The 17,381-nt window shown below is 47.8% G+C and overlaps 1 protein-coding gene, 6 non-coding genes and 1 pseudogene across 7 annotated transcripts; all 8 read left to right on the plus strand.

Moving 5' to 3' along the window:
- Positions 1-76: 76 nt before the first annotated feature.
- On the plus strand, positions 77-266 carry LOC135372991 (U2 spliceosomal RNA). The gene has a single exon (XR_010416204.1). It is a non-coding gene; the product is annotated as a U2 spliceosomal RNA (small nuclear RNA).
- A 4,184-nt stretch (positions 267-4,450) lies between these two features.
- LOC135372756 (uncharacterized) lies at positions 4,451-5,920 on the plus strand. The gene has a single exon (XM_064606228.1). The coding sequence runs from the start codon at positions 4,451-4,453 to the stop codon at positions 5,918-5,920; it is 1,470 nt and encodes a 489-aa protein (XP_064462298.1).
- Positions 5,921-6,131: 211 nt separating this feature from the next.
- Positions 6,132-6,315, plus strand: LOC135372989 (U2 spliceosomal RNA). Its single transcript, XR_010416202.1, has one exon. It is a non-coding gene; the product is annotated as a U2 spliceosomal RNA (small nuclear RNA).
- Positions 6,316-11,799: 5,484 nt separating this feature from the next.
- On the plus strand, positions 11,800-11,980 carry LOC135372861 (U2 spliceosomal RNA; annotated as a pseudogene).
- A 970-nt stretch (positions 11,981-12,950) lies between these two features.
- Positions 12,951-13,142, plus strand: LOC135372987 (U2 spliceosomal RNA). Its single transcript, XR_010416200.1, has one exon. It is a non-coding gene; the product is annotated as a U2 spliceosomal RNA (small nuclear RNA).
- A 948-nt stretch (positions 13,143-14,090) lies between these two features.
- Positions 14,091-14,282, plus strand: LOC135372862 (U2 spliceosomal RNA). The gene has a single exon (XR_010416140.1). It is a non-coding gene; the product is annotated as a U2 spliceosomal RNA (small nuclear RNA).
- Positions 14,283-15,381: 1,099 nt separating this feature from the next.
- On the plus strand, positions 15,382-15,573 carry LOC135372873 (U2 spliceosomal RNA). Its single transcript, XR_010416146.1, has one exon. It is a non-coding gene; the product is annotated as a U2 spliceosomal RNA (small nuclear RNA).
- Positions 15,574-16,661: 1,088 nt separating this feature from the next.
- LOC135372885 (U2 spliceosomal RNA) lies at positions 16,662-16,853 on the plus strand. The gene has a single exon (XR_010416155.1). It is a non-coding gene; the product is annotated as a U2 spliceosomal RNA (small nuclear RNA).
- The last annotated feature ends 528 nt before the right edge of the window (positions 16,854-17,381 follow it).

A 17,381-nucleotide genomic window follows, 5' to 3' on the forward strand; every position in this document is an offset into this window, starting at 1 on the left:
TGCCAGTTTCTTCTATCCTTTTGACTAATATGAATCTCTTGTACATTCTCTCATGCGACCACTGTACATATCCCCATTGTCTTGTATAACGAAAATAACATCCTGAATAAATTTCTGTTCTTATCAGCTTAATATCTGATACGAGCCCTATTTGGACTCACGATATTAATCTTATTTTTGGCCCGAGACAGTGTGTCTGAAGCTCGCCTCGGCACTGTCAAGGGTTGCCCTGGTATTGCACTACCTCCAGGTGTGGCCCACCCGTCTCAAAACAAAAAACAGAAATTCCGAAACAGCATCAATAAGCATCAGCCATGATGACCAGAGACAGGCAAAAGAGGGAAGCGTAGAAACAACACCAAGCAAAGCAGGGAACCTACAGCAGACACAGAACACACTGGAGACAACCACTGGGAAATGTCCTGTCTGGCCACTAGGGTACACATTCATTCATTCATTCATTCATTCATTCATTCAATCTATCTATCTATCTATCTATCTATCTATCTATCTATCTATCTATCTATCTATCTATCTATCTATCTATCTATCTATCTATCTATCTATCTATCTATCTATCTATCTATCTATCTATCTATCTATCTATCTATCTATCTATCTATCTATCTATCTATCTATCTATCTATCTATCTATGTATCTATCTATCTATCTATCTATCTATCTATCTATCTATCTATCTATCTATCTATCTATCTATCTATCTATCTATCTATCTATCTATCTATCTTTCTTCCTTTCTTTCTTTCTTTCTTTCTTTCCTTCTTTCTTTCTTTCTTTCTTTCTTTCTTTCTTTCTTTCTTTCTTTCTTTCCTTCCTTCCTTCCTTCCTTCCTTCCTTCCTTCCTTCTTCCTTTCTTTATTTCTTTCTCTCTCTCTTTCTTTCTTTCTTTCTTTCTCTCTCTCTTGCAATTTCCAATCAATCATTTTTATCTCACGGGCCGTGATGCATTAGCACTAACACCCTAGTATTCCGTACCCATATACCACGATGCCCAAACCGGCGACGTGCCACGCGCGGACGTAGAAGGCGAGACTGCGACAGGAGCGAAACGGGGGAGACGTGCAGTGTATATCTCTTCTCGGTCTTTTGGCGGATACAAGGGAGAAAGAAACACGAGTTCCGTCCGCTAACATGCGCATTTCATGCAGTCCGACTATCATTCTAGTGCTTCTTACACGCACCACATCATGTTGAATTTGGCGACGTGACACCCGAGGAGGCAGGTGCCGCGACCGTGACCAGAGCGTAAGATGGACGTGTAATATTTATCGCTTCTCGGCCTTTTGGCTAAGATCAAAGTGCTTCTCAATCGCTTCTCGGCCTTTTGGCTAAGATCAAAGTGTAAGCTAAGATCAAAGCCGGAGGCCTGAGCGTGGTTGACAACGAGTGCACCTTCTGCTGTGCACCGTCCTTTTAAGGACGACTAGCGTGTCACGCCGAGGACAAGGCCCTAATACGGGTTTGGTTTATCGCCCCCTGTCCAGAGCACCCACGTCTCGCTACAGGCTTGTCTTCCGAGGGCTGCTTTGGCAGTTTGGTTTTATTGCCCCCTCGAGATGATACTGCCAGACAGGTGGTGCTAAGTAGGTAGCGTGCTACCTACCGCCCTTTTGAGGGCGTTGAGTACCTGCAGAGGGAGAGCCCAAGTGGTCTTCCCAATGCAACCTGCCAACAGGGTGCCGCTCGGCTGCCCTGCCATCGTCCAGGAGGAAGCGGGGGCGTGCCCATCCCACCACGGGAGCTCCCAGGACCACGACACCGGAGGCCCCACCCCACTGCACCTAGGGCAGGACCCCTGCGGCCCCTTACAGCCGCAGCCTCGTAGCCCCTTACACTACGAGGAAGGGCCGGCCGCTATGCCCTCTATGAGGGCACCGTTCCTTGAAACCCTGTCCCAGGACCACGAGACCGGAGTCTCCATCCCACTGCACCCAGGCCAGGACCCCTGCGGCCCCTTACACCCGCAGCCTCGTAGCCCCATACACTGTGAGGAAGAGCCGGCTTCTACGTCCTCTATGAGGACACATGTCCTTGAAACCCTGTCCACCTCTGCACCACTAACCATGGGAGACAGTCGCTGCGAAGAGTCACCGGAACCTGAGACACAGCATGGAGCATCCCCAGGACCAGGCAGAGAAGCCCCACAGCCAGAGAGGGAAGAGACTACACTCACCATCTCCTTCCCAGTCCCGGACTACTTCATCTGTACAGAAGCGGAATGCACAAGACGCTTCAAGGCCGCATCATGGACATCGCAAAGTGCATCACTGAAACGCCACCTGGAAGCTGAACATAGCGTCCGTATCCGCACGGTAAAGCACCGCTGCTGGAGGTGTGGCTTAGTGCTTGGCTCCCGTCCAACCCAACACAAGAGCCAGTGCACGGCTCAGCAAGACCCAAGTGCCAGAGAACGCGCATTGTTCGCGTTCAAATGCAACAACTGCCCCGAGACCTTCCCTTCTAAAAAAGGGCTACAGAATCACCTAATGTGGCACAGGAGAAGTACAGAGCGCGCACGGATACGCACACTCCAGCGCCCTCCGCACGAGCCGTCTGATTCATCAACAAGTGGCATCACACCTCTGTACAGAGCCGATTCGACCACACCCAGCCCACTAAACACGACCACCGAGGGCGACCGTGCCGATGTGTCACGCGATACTGTCCCCGCCACCGAATTTGTAGCACCATCCTGCCGCGACTGGCCGCCTTCGCCTTCGGAACCACTGAATGCCGAGCTGTCCTACTCCGCTGCATCAAACGAACCTGGAATAACCTAGAGTCTGCCCGGGAAACTGCGACAGAAGAACGCAACGAAGCCTGCAGAGCAGCCCTGGCCCATCCTGATGACCCCCTAGGATCTTTGGACAGCGAAATTAGCAGCACGCCTTTGGACTGCGAAATCAGTGGCACGCCTGCGGCAACAGCAACAAGAATGGCACCATCGAATGCGCAAGTCTCCTCGCCACTGATATCAGCCCCTGAACCCATCTCGGGAGGATGGAATGACACCCTACGCTGTAGACAGCAAAGCCCTCTCCGCCACTCAGAGGATGTCTGCGAAGCAGAGACCGGTGACCTAGGAGGAGAACTGGCTCCTACACCAACTGTAGAACACGAACCAAGCCAACCAGACAGTCTGTGCGAAGAGGAGACCAGTATCTCGGGCGGAAGCATCCTCCGAGCGTCTGCCGTAGAACAAGAACCTCTACTACGAAATGGCGACACCTATGCCTTGTCTTCACACCTAGCAGCACTGCGCAGCCTGGAGCAGCTACCGGTGGACAATGCAACATGGAGACAGATAGAGGAAGCACTTGAGGGCGCGACTAACACAGTGTCTGAACTCGTGAGGCTGCCACCAGCCAGGGAGGGTGTGCGTCGCCAGGTGAATGCCAGCAATCCAAAAGAAATCCAAGCCCTCTACAGGAGAAATCGACGACAAGCAGTACGACTCATCACCGACGGCCCTCCTTCCCTCTGTGAGGTCGGGATGGCAGACATAACACGGTTCTTCCAGGACGCGTGGAGCCCAAAAGAACCTAATGAGAATGCGGAAATTCGAAGACCCAGAGCCGATGTGGAAATAGGTCTGAGCCGGTTTACCCCGGAGGAAGTCAATAGACGCCTGAAAAAATGCGAGAACACGGCACCAGGCGACGACCGTCTCACATACAAGCACTGGCGCTGCGCGGACCCCGACTGCCGTTTCTTAGCTGCCATCTTCAACCTCTGCATCAAACACCGCAGGATTCCCACGAGCTGGAAGACAACCCGCACTATCCTGATACACAAGAAAGGTGACCGCCAAAATCTCTCGAATTGGAGGCCCATATCACTCGGTCGGACTATAGGAAAGCTGTACACTGGGTGCCTGGCCACACGCTTGCAAGCCTGGTTACTGGATAACGATGTCTTATCACCATGTCAGAAGGGGTTTCTTCCCTACGATGGCGTACTTGAGCACAACTTTGTGTTACAAGAACGACTTGACCTCGCCAGAACAACACGAGAAGAACTGTGCCTCGGCTTTCTGGACTTCGCTAACGCATTCGGATCTGTTCCGCATCGAAGCCTGATCCAAGCCGCCGAAGCGTCAGGAGTTGGCCCGACATTCTGCGAAATCCTTGAGGACCTATACAAGGAGAACCAGGCAACAGTGATGTGCAGCGAGGGAATGACACCGCTGATACCAGTTGATGCTGGAATTCGCCAAGGTTGCCCACTAAGTGGGCTGTTATTCAACTTGGTAATCGACCCCCTGGTGCGGCAGATCCAAGGAACCGACGACAAGCACCGCATACTGGCGTATGCAGACGACATCACCCCAATGGCAAGCACCCCTGAGAGCTTCAGCAACAACTGGATCTGATAAATCAGCTTGCCACAGGAATTGGACTAACACTTAACCCTTCCAAGTGCCGCACGATGCACATGTCGGGGAAACAGCCAGTGGGACTCCGTGCAACACAGTTCTTCATCGCGGACACACCAATACGACCTATAGCGGAATTCGAAGCATTCACATACCTAGGGAGACCTGTAGGCTTCAATCCCCTCTCGGAGAAATCCACGGTGGAGGATGCTGTGGAACTTGGCCAGAAGATACTCGGCTCAGCACTTGCACCATGGCAAAGACTGGACGCGTTGAAAACGTTCCTATACCCTGGCCTGAACTTCGCTATGCGGATGGGATCCCACACCAAAAGTGAATGGAAGCGGCTTGACGAATCCCTCCGACCCCTTATTCGGCGGACCCTCTACCTCCCAAACTCTGCGGCCACCGACTACATATATGGGAGTACACATAAAGGGGCTTGTGGCATCCCTATTGCAGCAGAACTGAGTGATGCTGCACGAGTTGACACAGCTTTTAAACTACTAACGTCAAGGGATCCAGCCACCCGCTCACTAGCTGGGAAAGCAGTTGAAACCACAGTCAGTAAGCGACTACGTACCATGGAGCCCGTCACGCCGGATCTTCTCGGACGTTACCTCTCTGGGGACAATGAAAATGACTTCCGAAGCCCGTCCAGCGGACTCAAAACAGTGTGGACTGAAGCCCGGAAAGCCTCATCCCGTCTTGATGTGATGTGGACCTTCAGCGCGGACGGCCCGGAACTGCAAAGGAATGAAGCAACCATCCCACCCAGAAGACGCACCAAGGTGATCAGCACACTACGGCATCAACTACAAGAAGAACGGGATAGGCGGCTTACTTCCCTCGCCAACCAGGGCAAGGTCTTGGAATGTGTCGCTCTTGACAAGTCAAGCTCCCACTTCATGCGCTCTGGACAGTTCACAAGATTCGCCGACTGGCGCTTCATTCATCGGGCCCGCCTCAACCTCCTCCCCCTCAACGGAGCCCGGCCCTGGACACAGGGTGACAAACGATGCAGACGGTGCGGCACACAGCCCGAGACCCTACCCCACGTCGCCAATCATTGTATGCGGTATTCGGCTGCGTATACCAAGCGTCACAACAGTATAGTTGAGCGAGTGAAACGGGCATCACAGAACAAGTACAACGTGATCAGTGAAAATCAGGTTGTGGGTAACACCGGACTTCGGCCAGACCTGGTTGTGTCAAGAGGAGAGGAAGCAATAGTCTACGACGTGACCATAGTATTCGACAACCGCCCGGAGGCTCTGCAAGCGGCTCGACGAAACAAAGAAGAAAAGTACCTACCTGTGAAGGAGAGCCTGCAAAGGAGATATCACCGAGTGCATATCGAGGCAGTGGTCATCGGCAGCCTTGGTAGCTGGGATCCAGCCAACGACCGCGGACTCAAACGCCTCTGCTCAAGAGAATACCTCAAACTAATGAAAAAACTCTGCGTAAGTGAGGTGATCTCCTCTACAAGGGACATTTATAGCACGCACATTACTGGTGTGTAAGGAGTACATTTGGACCAGACAACAGCGAGGTACCCCTGAAAATACTACCATCGACACAGTTGTGACTGGAACTGCAACACACAAATATTGTGAATACCGTAAAAACAAACAGTGTAAATAATCATGTAAATACGTGTATACTATTGTAAATAATCATGTAAATAGGTGTATACTATTGTAAATAATTGTAAAATAATGTATATAATTGTAAATAATGTTTCAAACTCACTAATAAAACCAATTCTGTTCTTATCAGCTTAATATCTGATACGAGCCCTATTTGGACTCACGATATTAATCTTATTTTTGGCCCGAGACAGTGTGTCTGAAGCTCGCCTCGGCACTGTCAAGGGTTGCCCTGGTATTGCACTACCTCCAGGTGTGGCCCACCCGTCTCAAAACAAAAAACAGAAATTCCGAAACAGCATCAATAAGCATCAGCCATGATGACCAGAGACAGGCAAAAGAGGGAAGCGTAGAAACAACACCAAGCAAAGCAGGGAACCTACAGCAGACACAGAACACACTGGAGACAACCACTGGGAAATGTCCTGTCTGGCCACTAGGGTACACATTCATTCATTCATTCATTCATTCATTCATTCAATCTATCTATCTATCTATCTATCTATCTATCTATCTATCTATCTATCTATCTATCTATCTATCTATCTATCTATCTATCTATCTATCTATCTATCTATCTATCTATCTATCTATCTATCTATCTATCTATCTATCTATCTATCTATCTATCTATCTATCTATCTATCTATCTATCTATCTATCTATCTATCTATCTATCTATCTATCTATCTATCTATCTATCTATCTATCTATCTATCTATCTATCTATCTATCTATCTATCTATCTATCTATCTATCTATCTATCTATCTATCTATCTATCTATCTATCTATCTATCTATCTATCTATCTATCTATCTATCTATCTATCTTTCTATCTATCTATCTATCTATCTATCTATCTATCTATCTATCTATCTATCTATCTATCTATCTATCTATCTATCTATCTATCTATCTATCTTCCTTTCTTTCTTTCTTTCTTTCTTTCTTTCTTTCTTTCTTTCTTTCCTTCTTTCTTTCTTTCTTTCTTTCTTTCTTTCTTTCTTTCTTTCTTTCTTTCTTTCCTTCCTTCCTTCCTTCCTTCCTTCCTTCCTTCCTTCCTTCCTTCTTCCTTTCTTTCTTTCTTTCTCTCTCTCTTTCTTTCTTTCTTTCTTTCTCTCTCTCTTGCAATTTCCAATCAATCATTTTTATCTCACGGGCCGTGATGCATTAGCACTAACACCCTAGTATTCCGTACCCATATACCACGATGCCCAAACCGGCGACGTGCCACGCGCGGACGTAGAAGGCGAGACTGCGACAGGAGCGAAACGGGGGAGACGTGCAGTGTATATCTCTTCTCGGTCTTTTGGCGGATACAAGGGAGAAAGAAACACGAGTTCCGTCCGCTAACATGCGCATTTCATGCAGTCCGACTATCATTCTAGTGCTTCTTACACGCACCACATCATGTTGAATTTGGCGACGTGACACCCGAGGAGGCAGGTGCCGCGACCGTGACCAGAGCGTAAGATGGACGTGTAATATTTATCGCTTCTCGGCCTTTTGGCTAAGATCAAAGTGTAGTACCATAAGACTTACTGTACATAATGATCTAGCATACTGTCATTGCCTCGAAAAATGCCGTTAACATGTATAATAAACATCTGTTCTTATCGCTTCTCGGCCTTTTGGCTAAGATCAAAGTGTAGTACTCTCCTTTGATCGCCATAGGCCTGAGTGTGGTGGCACCGAGTACGCCTTGTCGTGTACCGTCCTTTTCAGGACGATTAGGGTGCCAAGCCAAGGACGAGGCCCGCTCGCGGGCTTGGTTTATAGCCCCTCGTTCCAAAGCAGCCACTCTCCCAGGCGGTGTTAAGTAGGCGCCCTGTGCCTACCGCCCTTTTCAGGGCGCTGAACACCAGCCGAAGGGGGGCCCTCTTCTGGGCTTGGATCATTGCCCCCTCCCGAGGCAGCCTGACCCTGGGCTAGCCACATTGTGGCATTGCCCCTACCGCCGATGCGTGTGCAGGGCCGTTCGCTAGGCAAACGGACTGCTCTCCCTTAACGTGACGACATACCCTTCCGGCGTCATGACACCTGGCCTGGAGACACCCAGCCTTGCAGATGGCAGCCTACCAAACGCTCAGAGACCGGACCCACCTCTGCAAGATGACTACCCCGGCGAACACGAACCCCACGGGCCCCTCTACCTCCCGCTGCCCTGCAGCCCCTTACACTGCAGGGAGGAATCGGTCTCCCTCCCCCCTACAGAGGGAACGAATCTCGGGTCACCGCCGTCGCCTTCTGCGAGCACGCAGAGTCGATCGCCTCCGGAAGCTACAGCCCTCTCACCACCCGAATATGGAAACCTCCAGCCAGCCAGAGAAGGAACCACACTTACAATTTTCTTCCCGATACCAGACCACTTCGTCTGCTGCGAGGAGGACTGTGCCATCTCCTACCGCTCAGCAAGCTGGACGTCGCAAAGGGGCTCCCTTACCAGGCACCTTGAACGAGCCCACCAGATACGAATCTCGTCCACCAGATACCACTGTAGCTACTGTGGGGACCTGCTGAACTCTAGACCAACATCGCATCAGTGCAGCGGCGCCCCGTCACGTGATTCTCTCCCCCTGCGGCGAGCATACAACCATCATTGCGAGCTCTGCGGTGAGTCATTCCCCACAAGAAAGGGACTCCACAACCACACGATCTGGCACAAGCGAGAACAAGCTCGTGACGCGAGAAGATCCGCGCTACGCTGTGACCAGCAAGAACCGCCCCTGCAAGAAGACGAATCCGTCAGCGAGCAAGCTCCCGCAGCCGTCCCAGGCCAATCAGGCACCACCAGCGAGGCCAGTGAAGTGGACGAAACGATCAATGCCACAGCAAGTGGAGATGTAGATGAGCACTCCTCACAGACACTCAGGGAAATCGAGACACCCTTAGAGGAGCCACCTAGTAACCGCGATGACGGCGTGGATCACCCACTGGCAGGAGAACGGCCACTCTCCTCACGCATACGGGAACAATGCCAGGACGAACCGAATAGTGCCCTTAATGATCTTACGCAAGAAGTCCGCGCCATCTACTCTGCAGACATATCCAGCGACGGCTGGAACCACTTTGAAACTTTGCTGGAAAAGGCAGTGGACCAGGTGGCAGCAGCAGCAGGACTCCCGTCTAAAAACCTCGCCACCCTTCGCCGCACCATCAATCCGGACGACCCGCGGGCCATCCAGCGATTGTACCGCAGAAATCGTCGTCAAGCAATACGGCTTATCATGAACGGTCCAGGCAAGCGATGTCCAGTAGATACGAACGACGCTGCATCATACTTCACGCAGCTCTGGCGCAGCGGAGACCACGACATCGACACTGCTGCTCTGCAAGCACGCCCGACCGCTGACAACACAATTTCTATGCACCCCTTCACGCCGGAAGAGGTACTAGCAAAGGCTCGTAAATGCGAGAACACTGCCCCCGGGAGCGACAGACTGACCTATCAACACTGGCTGAAGGCAGACCCAAGGTGTATTTTCCTGGCTTCCGTGTTCAACGTCTGCCTCAAGTACCGCAGAACACCAGCCACATGGAAAGAGACCCGAACGATATTAATCCACAAGAAGGGAGACGAAAACGACCTCAGCAACTGGCGACCCATCACCCTCATGAGGACCAGTAACAAGCTGTACACGGGATGCCTGGCCAATCGTCTCAAGAAATGGATTATGGATGAAGGAGTCCTGAGCCGCTGCCAAAAGGGCTTTCTGCCGTATGACGGCGTGTTTGAACATAACTACGTGCTCCAAACCCGACTTGATGCCGCCCGCACCAGCAAGAAAGACCTGTGCGTCGCCCTACTCGATGTCAGCAATGCATTCGGGTCCGTCCCTCACAAGGCCATCATCGATGCGGTCCAGCACAGCGGAGCAGGAAGCGTCTTCACCGATATAGTCCGTGACCTATATGAAGGGAACACCACCACCGTCATGTCAGGAGAAGGCTCCACCGAGCCGATCTCCGTGCAAGCTGGAATTCGCCAAGGATGCCCCCTCAGCGGCCTCCTTTTCAATCTTGTCATGGACGTCATTATAAGGCAGGTCCAGGCAAACGACGTACAGCACAACATCCTCGCCTACGCGGACGACCTGGCCCCAATGGCAGAAGACCCGGCCACACTGCAAAGGCGGATCAACACAGTCACCTCCATGGCACAGGCACTCGGACTTAAAATGAACGCAAACAAGTGCCGCAGCATCCACCTCTCCGGGCGACAACCAGTGGGCCTCCGCGAAACATCATTCACCGTCAATGGCGAGGCGATAGAATCCCTGAAGGAGTTTGACAGTATTAAGTACCTCGGACGACCGACCGGATACAACATACTGCACGACGATAAAGACCTTCTTCAGATGATGGAAAATGCCACCAGGATCATGACATCTCCACTTGCCCCCTGGCAACGACTCGATGCTATCCGTACATTCGTCTTCCCAGCGCTCAATTTCGCGATGCGGTGCGGATCTCTGGGGAAGACGGACTGGGAGAAGCTCGACCACCATTTGCGACCACTACTGAAGAGGACGCTCTACCTCCCGCAGTCGGCGTCAACAGACTACCTGCACGGAAGCAGAAAGGCTGAAGCTTGTGGCATACCTCTAGCAGCAGAGCTTAGCGACGTTTGTCGTATCGACAATGCCTTCAAGCTGTTGACGTCACCGGATACCGAAGTAGCGAAGCTCGCCTTCGACGAACTACACACAACTGTGACCAGACGACTGGGACACGAGGCTAGCCACGCTGACATCGAAGAATTTCTCAATGGCAACAACGAAGGCGACTTCCGCAGAGCGTGCAATCCCCTTCGGAATGTATGGACGGAAGCAAGGAAGGCGTCCACACGGTTGAAGGTGACGTGGGAAATAGAGGAGGACTCAGGACCAACGGTGTCCCGGGAGGCCACGACCATCACAAACAAGCAACGGACCAGACTGATGGCGTGTTTCCGGAGCCTACTTTCACACGTTAAGGACACCCATCTGCAAAGTCTCCCCAACCAAGGAAAGGCCATGGAGGCCGTCGCACTGGACCCGGCAAGTTCGCACTTCATGATCAGTGGCGACTACACACGATTCGCCGACTGGCGTTTTGTCCACAGAGCCCGGCTCAACCTCGTCCCGCTCAATGGAGCCAAGCCTTGGAGCCACCAGGACAAGCGCTGTAGGCGCTGCGGCCATGATTCGGAAACCCTGCCGCATGTTCTTGGCCACTGCATGAGAATGAGCACCCGCTACACCGACAGGCACAACAGAATCGTCGAGAGGGTCAAGAAAGCCGCACGAGAACGCTTCACTTTGATAAGTGAGAACCAACCAGTTGGTGAAACACGACGGCGACCCGACATCATCCTGGCCCGCGGCGAGGAAGCGCTCATCATTGATGTTACCATCCCCTTCGAAAACAGGCAGGAAGCACTCACCAAGGCAAGAGAAGCCAAAATCACCAAGTACCAGCCAGTCAAAGACCACCTCCTACGACGATTCAACAGAGTGCACGTCGACGCCGTCATCATTGGGGCCCTGGGAAGCTGGGACCCAGCTAACGACCGCTGTCTCCGACGCCTGTGCTCTAAGCAGTACCTAAAGAAGATGAAGAAGATGGCCACAAGTGACGTCATCTCTGCATCCAGGGACATTTATGCATTTCACCTGACTGGACAGTCGCCCACATAGTTTCTTGACATTAGCTCTCACTGACCTCGATTATTTCCTGTAAATCATATGTGACTCTTTTAAATATTTGTAAATCATGTTTCTAGCATTAATAAAAGCAGTCTGTTCTTATCAGCTTAATATCTGATACGAGCCCTATTTGGACTCACGATATTAATCTTATTTTTGGCCCGAGACAGTGTGTCTGAAGCTCGCCTCGGCACTGTCAAGGGTTGCCCTGGTATTGCACTACCTCCAGGTGTGGCCCACCCGTCTCAAAACAAAAAACAGAAATTCCGAAACAGCATCAATAAGCATCAGCCATGATGACCAGAGACAGGCAAAAGAGGGAAGCGTAGAAACAACACCAAGCAAAGCAGGGAACCTACAGCAGACACAGAACACACTGGAGACAACCACTGGGAAATGTCCTGTCTGGCCACTAGGGTACACATTCATTCATTCATTCATTCATTCATTCAATCTATCTATCTATCTATCTATCTATCTATCTATCTATCTATCTATCTATCTATCTATCTATCTATCTATCTATCTATCTATCTATCTATCTATCTATCTATCTATCTATCTATCTATCTATCTATCTATCTATCTATCTATCTATCTATCTATCTATCTATCTATCTATCTATCTATCTATCTATCTATCTATCTATCTATCTATCTATCTATCTATCTATCTTCTTTCTTTCTTTCTTTCTTTCTTTCTTTCTTTCTTTCCTTCTTTCTTTCTTTCTTTCTTTCTTTCTTTCTTTCTTTCTTTCTTTCTTTCCTTCCTTCCTTCCTTCCTTCCTTCCTTCTTCCTTTCTTTCTTTCTTTCTCTCTCTTCTTTCTTTCTTTCTTTCTTTCTCTCTCTCTTGCAATTTCCAATCAATCATTTTTATCTCACGGGCCGTGATGCATTAGCACTAACACCCTAGTATTCCGTACCCATATACCACGATGCCCAAACCGGCGACGTGCCACGCGCGGACGTAGAAGGCGAGACTGCGACAGAGCGAAACGGGGGAGACGTGCAGTGTATATCTCTTCTCGGTCTTTTGGCGGATACAAGGGAGAAAGAAACACGAGTTCCGTCCGCTAACATGCGCATTTCATGCAGTCCGACTATCATTCTAGTGCTTCTTACACGCACCACATCATGTTGAATTTGGCGACGTGACACCCGAGGAGGCAGGTGCCGCGACCGTGACCAGAGCGTAAGATGGACGTGTAATATTTATCGCTTCTCGGCCTTTTGGCTAAGATCAAAGTGTAGTATCTGTTCTTATCAGCTTAATATCTGATACGAGCCCTATTTGGACTCACGATATTAATCTTATTTTTGGCCCGAGACAGTGTGTCTGAAGCTCGCCTCGGCACTGTCAAGGGTTGCCCTGGTATTGCACTACCTCCAGGTGTGGCCCACCCGTCTCAAAACAAAAAACAGAAATTCCGAAACAGCATCAATAAGCATCAGCCATGATGACCAGAGACAGGCAAAAGAGGGAAGCGTAGAAACAACACCAAGCAAAGCAGGGAACCTACAGCAGACACAGAACACACTGGAGACAACCACTGGGAAATGTCCTGTCTGGCCACTAGGGTACACATTCATTCATTCATTCATTCATTCATTCAATCTATCTATCTATCTATCTATCTATCTATCTATCTATCTATCTATCTATCTATCTATCTATCTATCTATCTATCTATCTATCTATCTATCTATCTATCTATCTATCTATCTATCTATCTATCTATCTATCTATCTATCTATCTATCTATCTATCTATCTATCTATCTATCTATCTATCTATCTATCTATCTATCTATCTATCTATCTTTCTTCCTTTCTTTCTTTCTTTCTTTCTTTCTTTCCTTCTTTCTTTCTTTCTTTCTTTCTTTCTTTCTTTCTTTCTTTCTTTCTTTCCTTCCTTCCTTCCTTCCTTCCTTCTTCCTTTCTTTCTTTCTTTCTCTCTCTTCTTTCTTTCTTTCTTTCTTTCTCTCTCTCTTGCAATTTCCAATCAATCATTTTTATCTCACGGGCCGTGATGCATTAGCACTAACACCCTAGTATTCCGTACCCATATACCACGATGCCCAAACCGGCGACGTGCCACGCGCGGACGTAGAAGGCGAGACTGCGACAGGAGCGAAACGGGGGAGACGTGCAGTGTATATCTCTTCTCGGTCTTTTGGCGGATACAAGGGAGAAAGAAACACGAGTTCCGTCCGCTAACATGCGCATTTCATGCAGTCCGACTATCATTCTAGTGCTTCTTACACGCACCACATCATGTTGAATTTGGCGACGTGACACCCGAGGAGGCAGGTGCCGCGACCGTGACCAGAGCGTAAGATGGACGTGTAATATTTATCGCTTCTCGGCCTTTTGGCTAAGATCAAAGTGTAGTATCTGTTCTTATCAGCTTAATATCTGATACGAGCCCTATTTGGACTCACGATATTAATCTTATTTTTGGCCCGAGACAGTGTGTCTGAAGCTCGCCTCGGCACTGTCAAGGGTTGCCCTGGTATTGCACTACCTCCAGGTGTGGCCCACCCGTCTCAAAACAAAAAACAGAAATTCCGAAACAGCATCAATAAGCATCAGCCATGATGACCAGAGACAGGCAAAAGAGGGAAGCGTAGAAACAACACCAAGCAAAGCAGGGAACCTACAGCAGACACAGAACACACTGGAGACAACCACTGGGAAATGTCCTGTCTGGCCACTAGGGTACACATTCATTCATTCATTCATTCATTCAATCTATCTATCTATCTATCTATCTATCTATCTATCTATCTATCTATCTATCTATCTATCTATCTATCTATCTATCTATCTATCTATCTATCTATCTATCTATCTATCTATCTATCTATCTATCTATCTATCTATCTATCTATCTATCTATCTATCTATCTATCTATCTATCTATCTATCTATCTATCTATCTATCTATCTATCTATCTATCTATCTATCTATCTATCTATCTATCTATCTATCTATCTATCTATCTATCTATCTATCTATCTATCTATCTATCTATCTATCTATCTATCTATCTATCTATCTATCTATCTATCTATCTATCTATCTATCTATCTATCTATCTATCTATCTATCTTTCTTTCTTTCTTTCTTTCTTTCTTTCTTTCTTTCTTTCTTTCTTTCTTTCTTTCTTTCTTTCTTTCTTTCTTTCTTTCTTTCTTTCCTTCCTTCCTTCCTTCCTTCCTTCTTCCTTTCTTTCTTTCTTTCTCTCTTTCTTTCTTTCTTTCTTTCTTTCTCTCTCTCTTGCAATTTCCAATCAATCATTTTTATCTCACGGGCCGTGATGCATTAGCACTAACACCCTAGTATTCCGTACCCATATACCACGATGCCCAAACCGGCGACGTGCCACGCGCGGACGTAGAAGGCGAGACTGCGACAGAAGCGAAACGGGGGAGACGTGCAGTGTATATCTCTTCTCGGTCTTTTGGCGGATACAAGGGAGAAAGAAACACGAGTTCCGTCCGCTAACATGCGCATTTCATGCAGTCCGACTATCATTCTAGTGCTTCTTACACGCACCACATCATGTTGAATTTGGCGACGTGACACCCGAGGAGGCAGGTGCCGCGACCGTGACCAGAGCGTAAGATGGACGTGTAATATTTATCGCTTCTCGGCCTTTTGGCTAAGATCAAAGTGTAGTATCTGTTCTTATCAGCTTAATATCTGATACGAGCCCTATTTGGACTCACGATATTAATCTTATTTTTGGCCCGAGACAGTGTGTCTGAAGCTCGCCTCGGCACTGTCAAGGGTTGCCCTGGTATTGCACTACCTCCAGGTGTGGCCCACCCGTCTCAAAACAAAAAACAGAAATTCCGAAACAGCATCAATAAGCATCAGCCATGATGACCAGAGACAGGCAAAAGAGGGAAGCGTAGAAACAACACCAAGCAAAGCAGGGAACCTACAGCAGACACAGAACACACTGGAGACAACCACTGGGAAATGTCCTGTCTGGCCACTAGGGTACACATTCATTCATTCATTCATTCATTCATTCAATCTATCTATCTATCTATCTATCTATCTATCTATCTATCTATCTATCTATCTATCTATCTATCTATCTATCTATCTATCTATCTATCTATCTATCTATCTATCTATCTATCTATCTATCTATCTATCTATCTATCTATCTATCTATCTATCTATCTATCTATCTATCTATCTATCTATCTATCTATCTATCTATCTATCTATCTATCTATCTATCTATCTATCTATCTATCTATCTATCTATCTATCTATCTATCTATCTATCTATCTATCTATCTATCTATCTATCTATCTATCTATCTATCTATCTATCTATCTATCTATCTATCTATCTATCTATCTATCTATCTATCTATCTATCTATCTATCTATCTATCTATCTATCTATCTATCTTTCTTTCTTTCTTTCTTTCTTTCTTTCTTTCTTTCTTTCTTTCCTTCCTTCCTTCCTTCCTTCCTTCTTCCTTTCTTTCTTTCTTTCTCTCTCTTCTTTCTTTCTTTCTTTCTTTCTCTCTCTCTTGCAATTTCCAATCAATCATTTTTATCTCACGGGCCGTGATGCATTAGCACTAACACCCTAGTATTCCGTACCCATATACCACGATGCCCAAACCGGCGACGTGCCACGCGCGGACGTAGAAGGCGAGACTGCGACAGAAGCGAAACGGGGGAGACGTGCAGTGTATATCTCTTCTCGGTCTTTTGGCGGATACAAGGGAGAAAGAAACACGAGTTCCGTCCGCTAACATGCGCATTTCATGCAGTCCGACTATCATTCTAGTGCTTCTTACACGCACCACATCATGTTGAATTTGGCGACGTGACACCCGAGGAGGCAGGTGCCGCGACCGTGACCAGAGCGTAAGATGGACGTGTAATATTTATCGCTTCTCGGCCTTTTGGCTAAGATCAAAGTGTAGTATCTGTTCTTATCAGCTTAATATCTGATACGAGCCCTATTTGGACTCACGATATTAATCTTATTTTTGGCCCGAGACAGTGTGTCTGAAGCTCGCCTCGGCACTGTCAAGGGTTGCCCTGGTATTGCACTACCTCCAGGTGTGGCCCACCCGTCTCAAAACAAAAAACAGAAATTCCGAAACAGCATCAATAAGCATCAGCCATGATGACCAGAGACAGGCAAAAGAGGGAAGCGTAGAAACAACACCAAGCAAAGCAGGGAACCTACAGCAGACACAGAACACACTGGAGACAACCACTGGGAAATGTCCTGTCTGGCCACTAGGGTACACATTCATTCATTCATTCATTCATTCATTCAATCTATCTATCTATCTATCTATCTATCTATCTATCTATCTATCTATCTATCTATCTATCTATCTATCTATCTATCTATCTATCTATCTATCTATCTATCTATCTATCTATCTATCTATCTATCTATCTATCTATCTATCTATCTATCTATCTATCTATCTATCTATCTATCTATCTATCTATCTATCTATCTATCTATCTATCTATCTATCTATCTATCTATCTATCTATCTATCTATCTATCTATCTATCTATCTATCTATCTATCTATCTATCTATCTATCTATCTATCTATCTATCTATCTATCTATCTATCTATCTA

The sequence above is a fragment of the Ornithodoros turicata genome, unplaced genomic scaffold, assembly GCF_037126465.1.
Source record: "Ornithodoros turicata isolate Travis unplaced genomic scaffold, ASM3712646v1 Chromosome17, whole genome shotgun sequence".
Taxonomy (NCBI): domain Eukaryota; kingdom Metazoa; phylum Arthropoda; class Arachnida; order Ixodida; family Argasidae; genus Ornithodoros; species Ornithodoros turicata.

Excerpts from the sequence above, each read along its gene's own strand:
- LOC135372756 (XM_064606228.1), top strand. The coding sequence starts at position 4,451 with ATGCACATGTCGGGGAAACAGCCAGTGGGACTCCGTGCAACACAGTTC.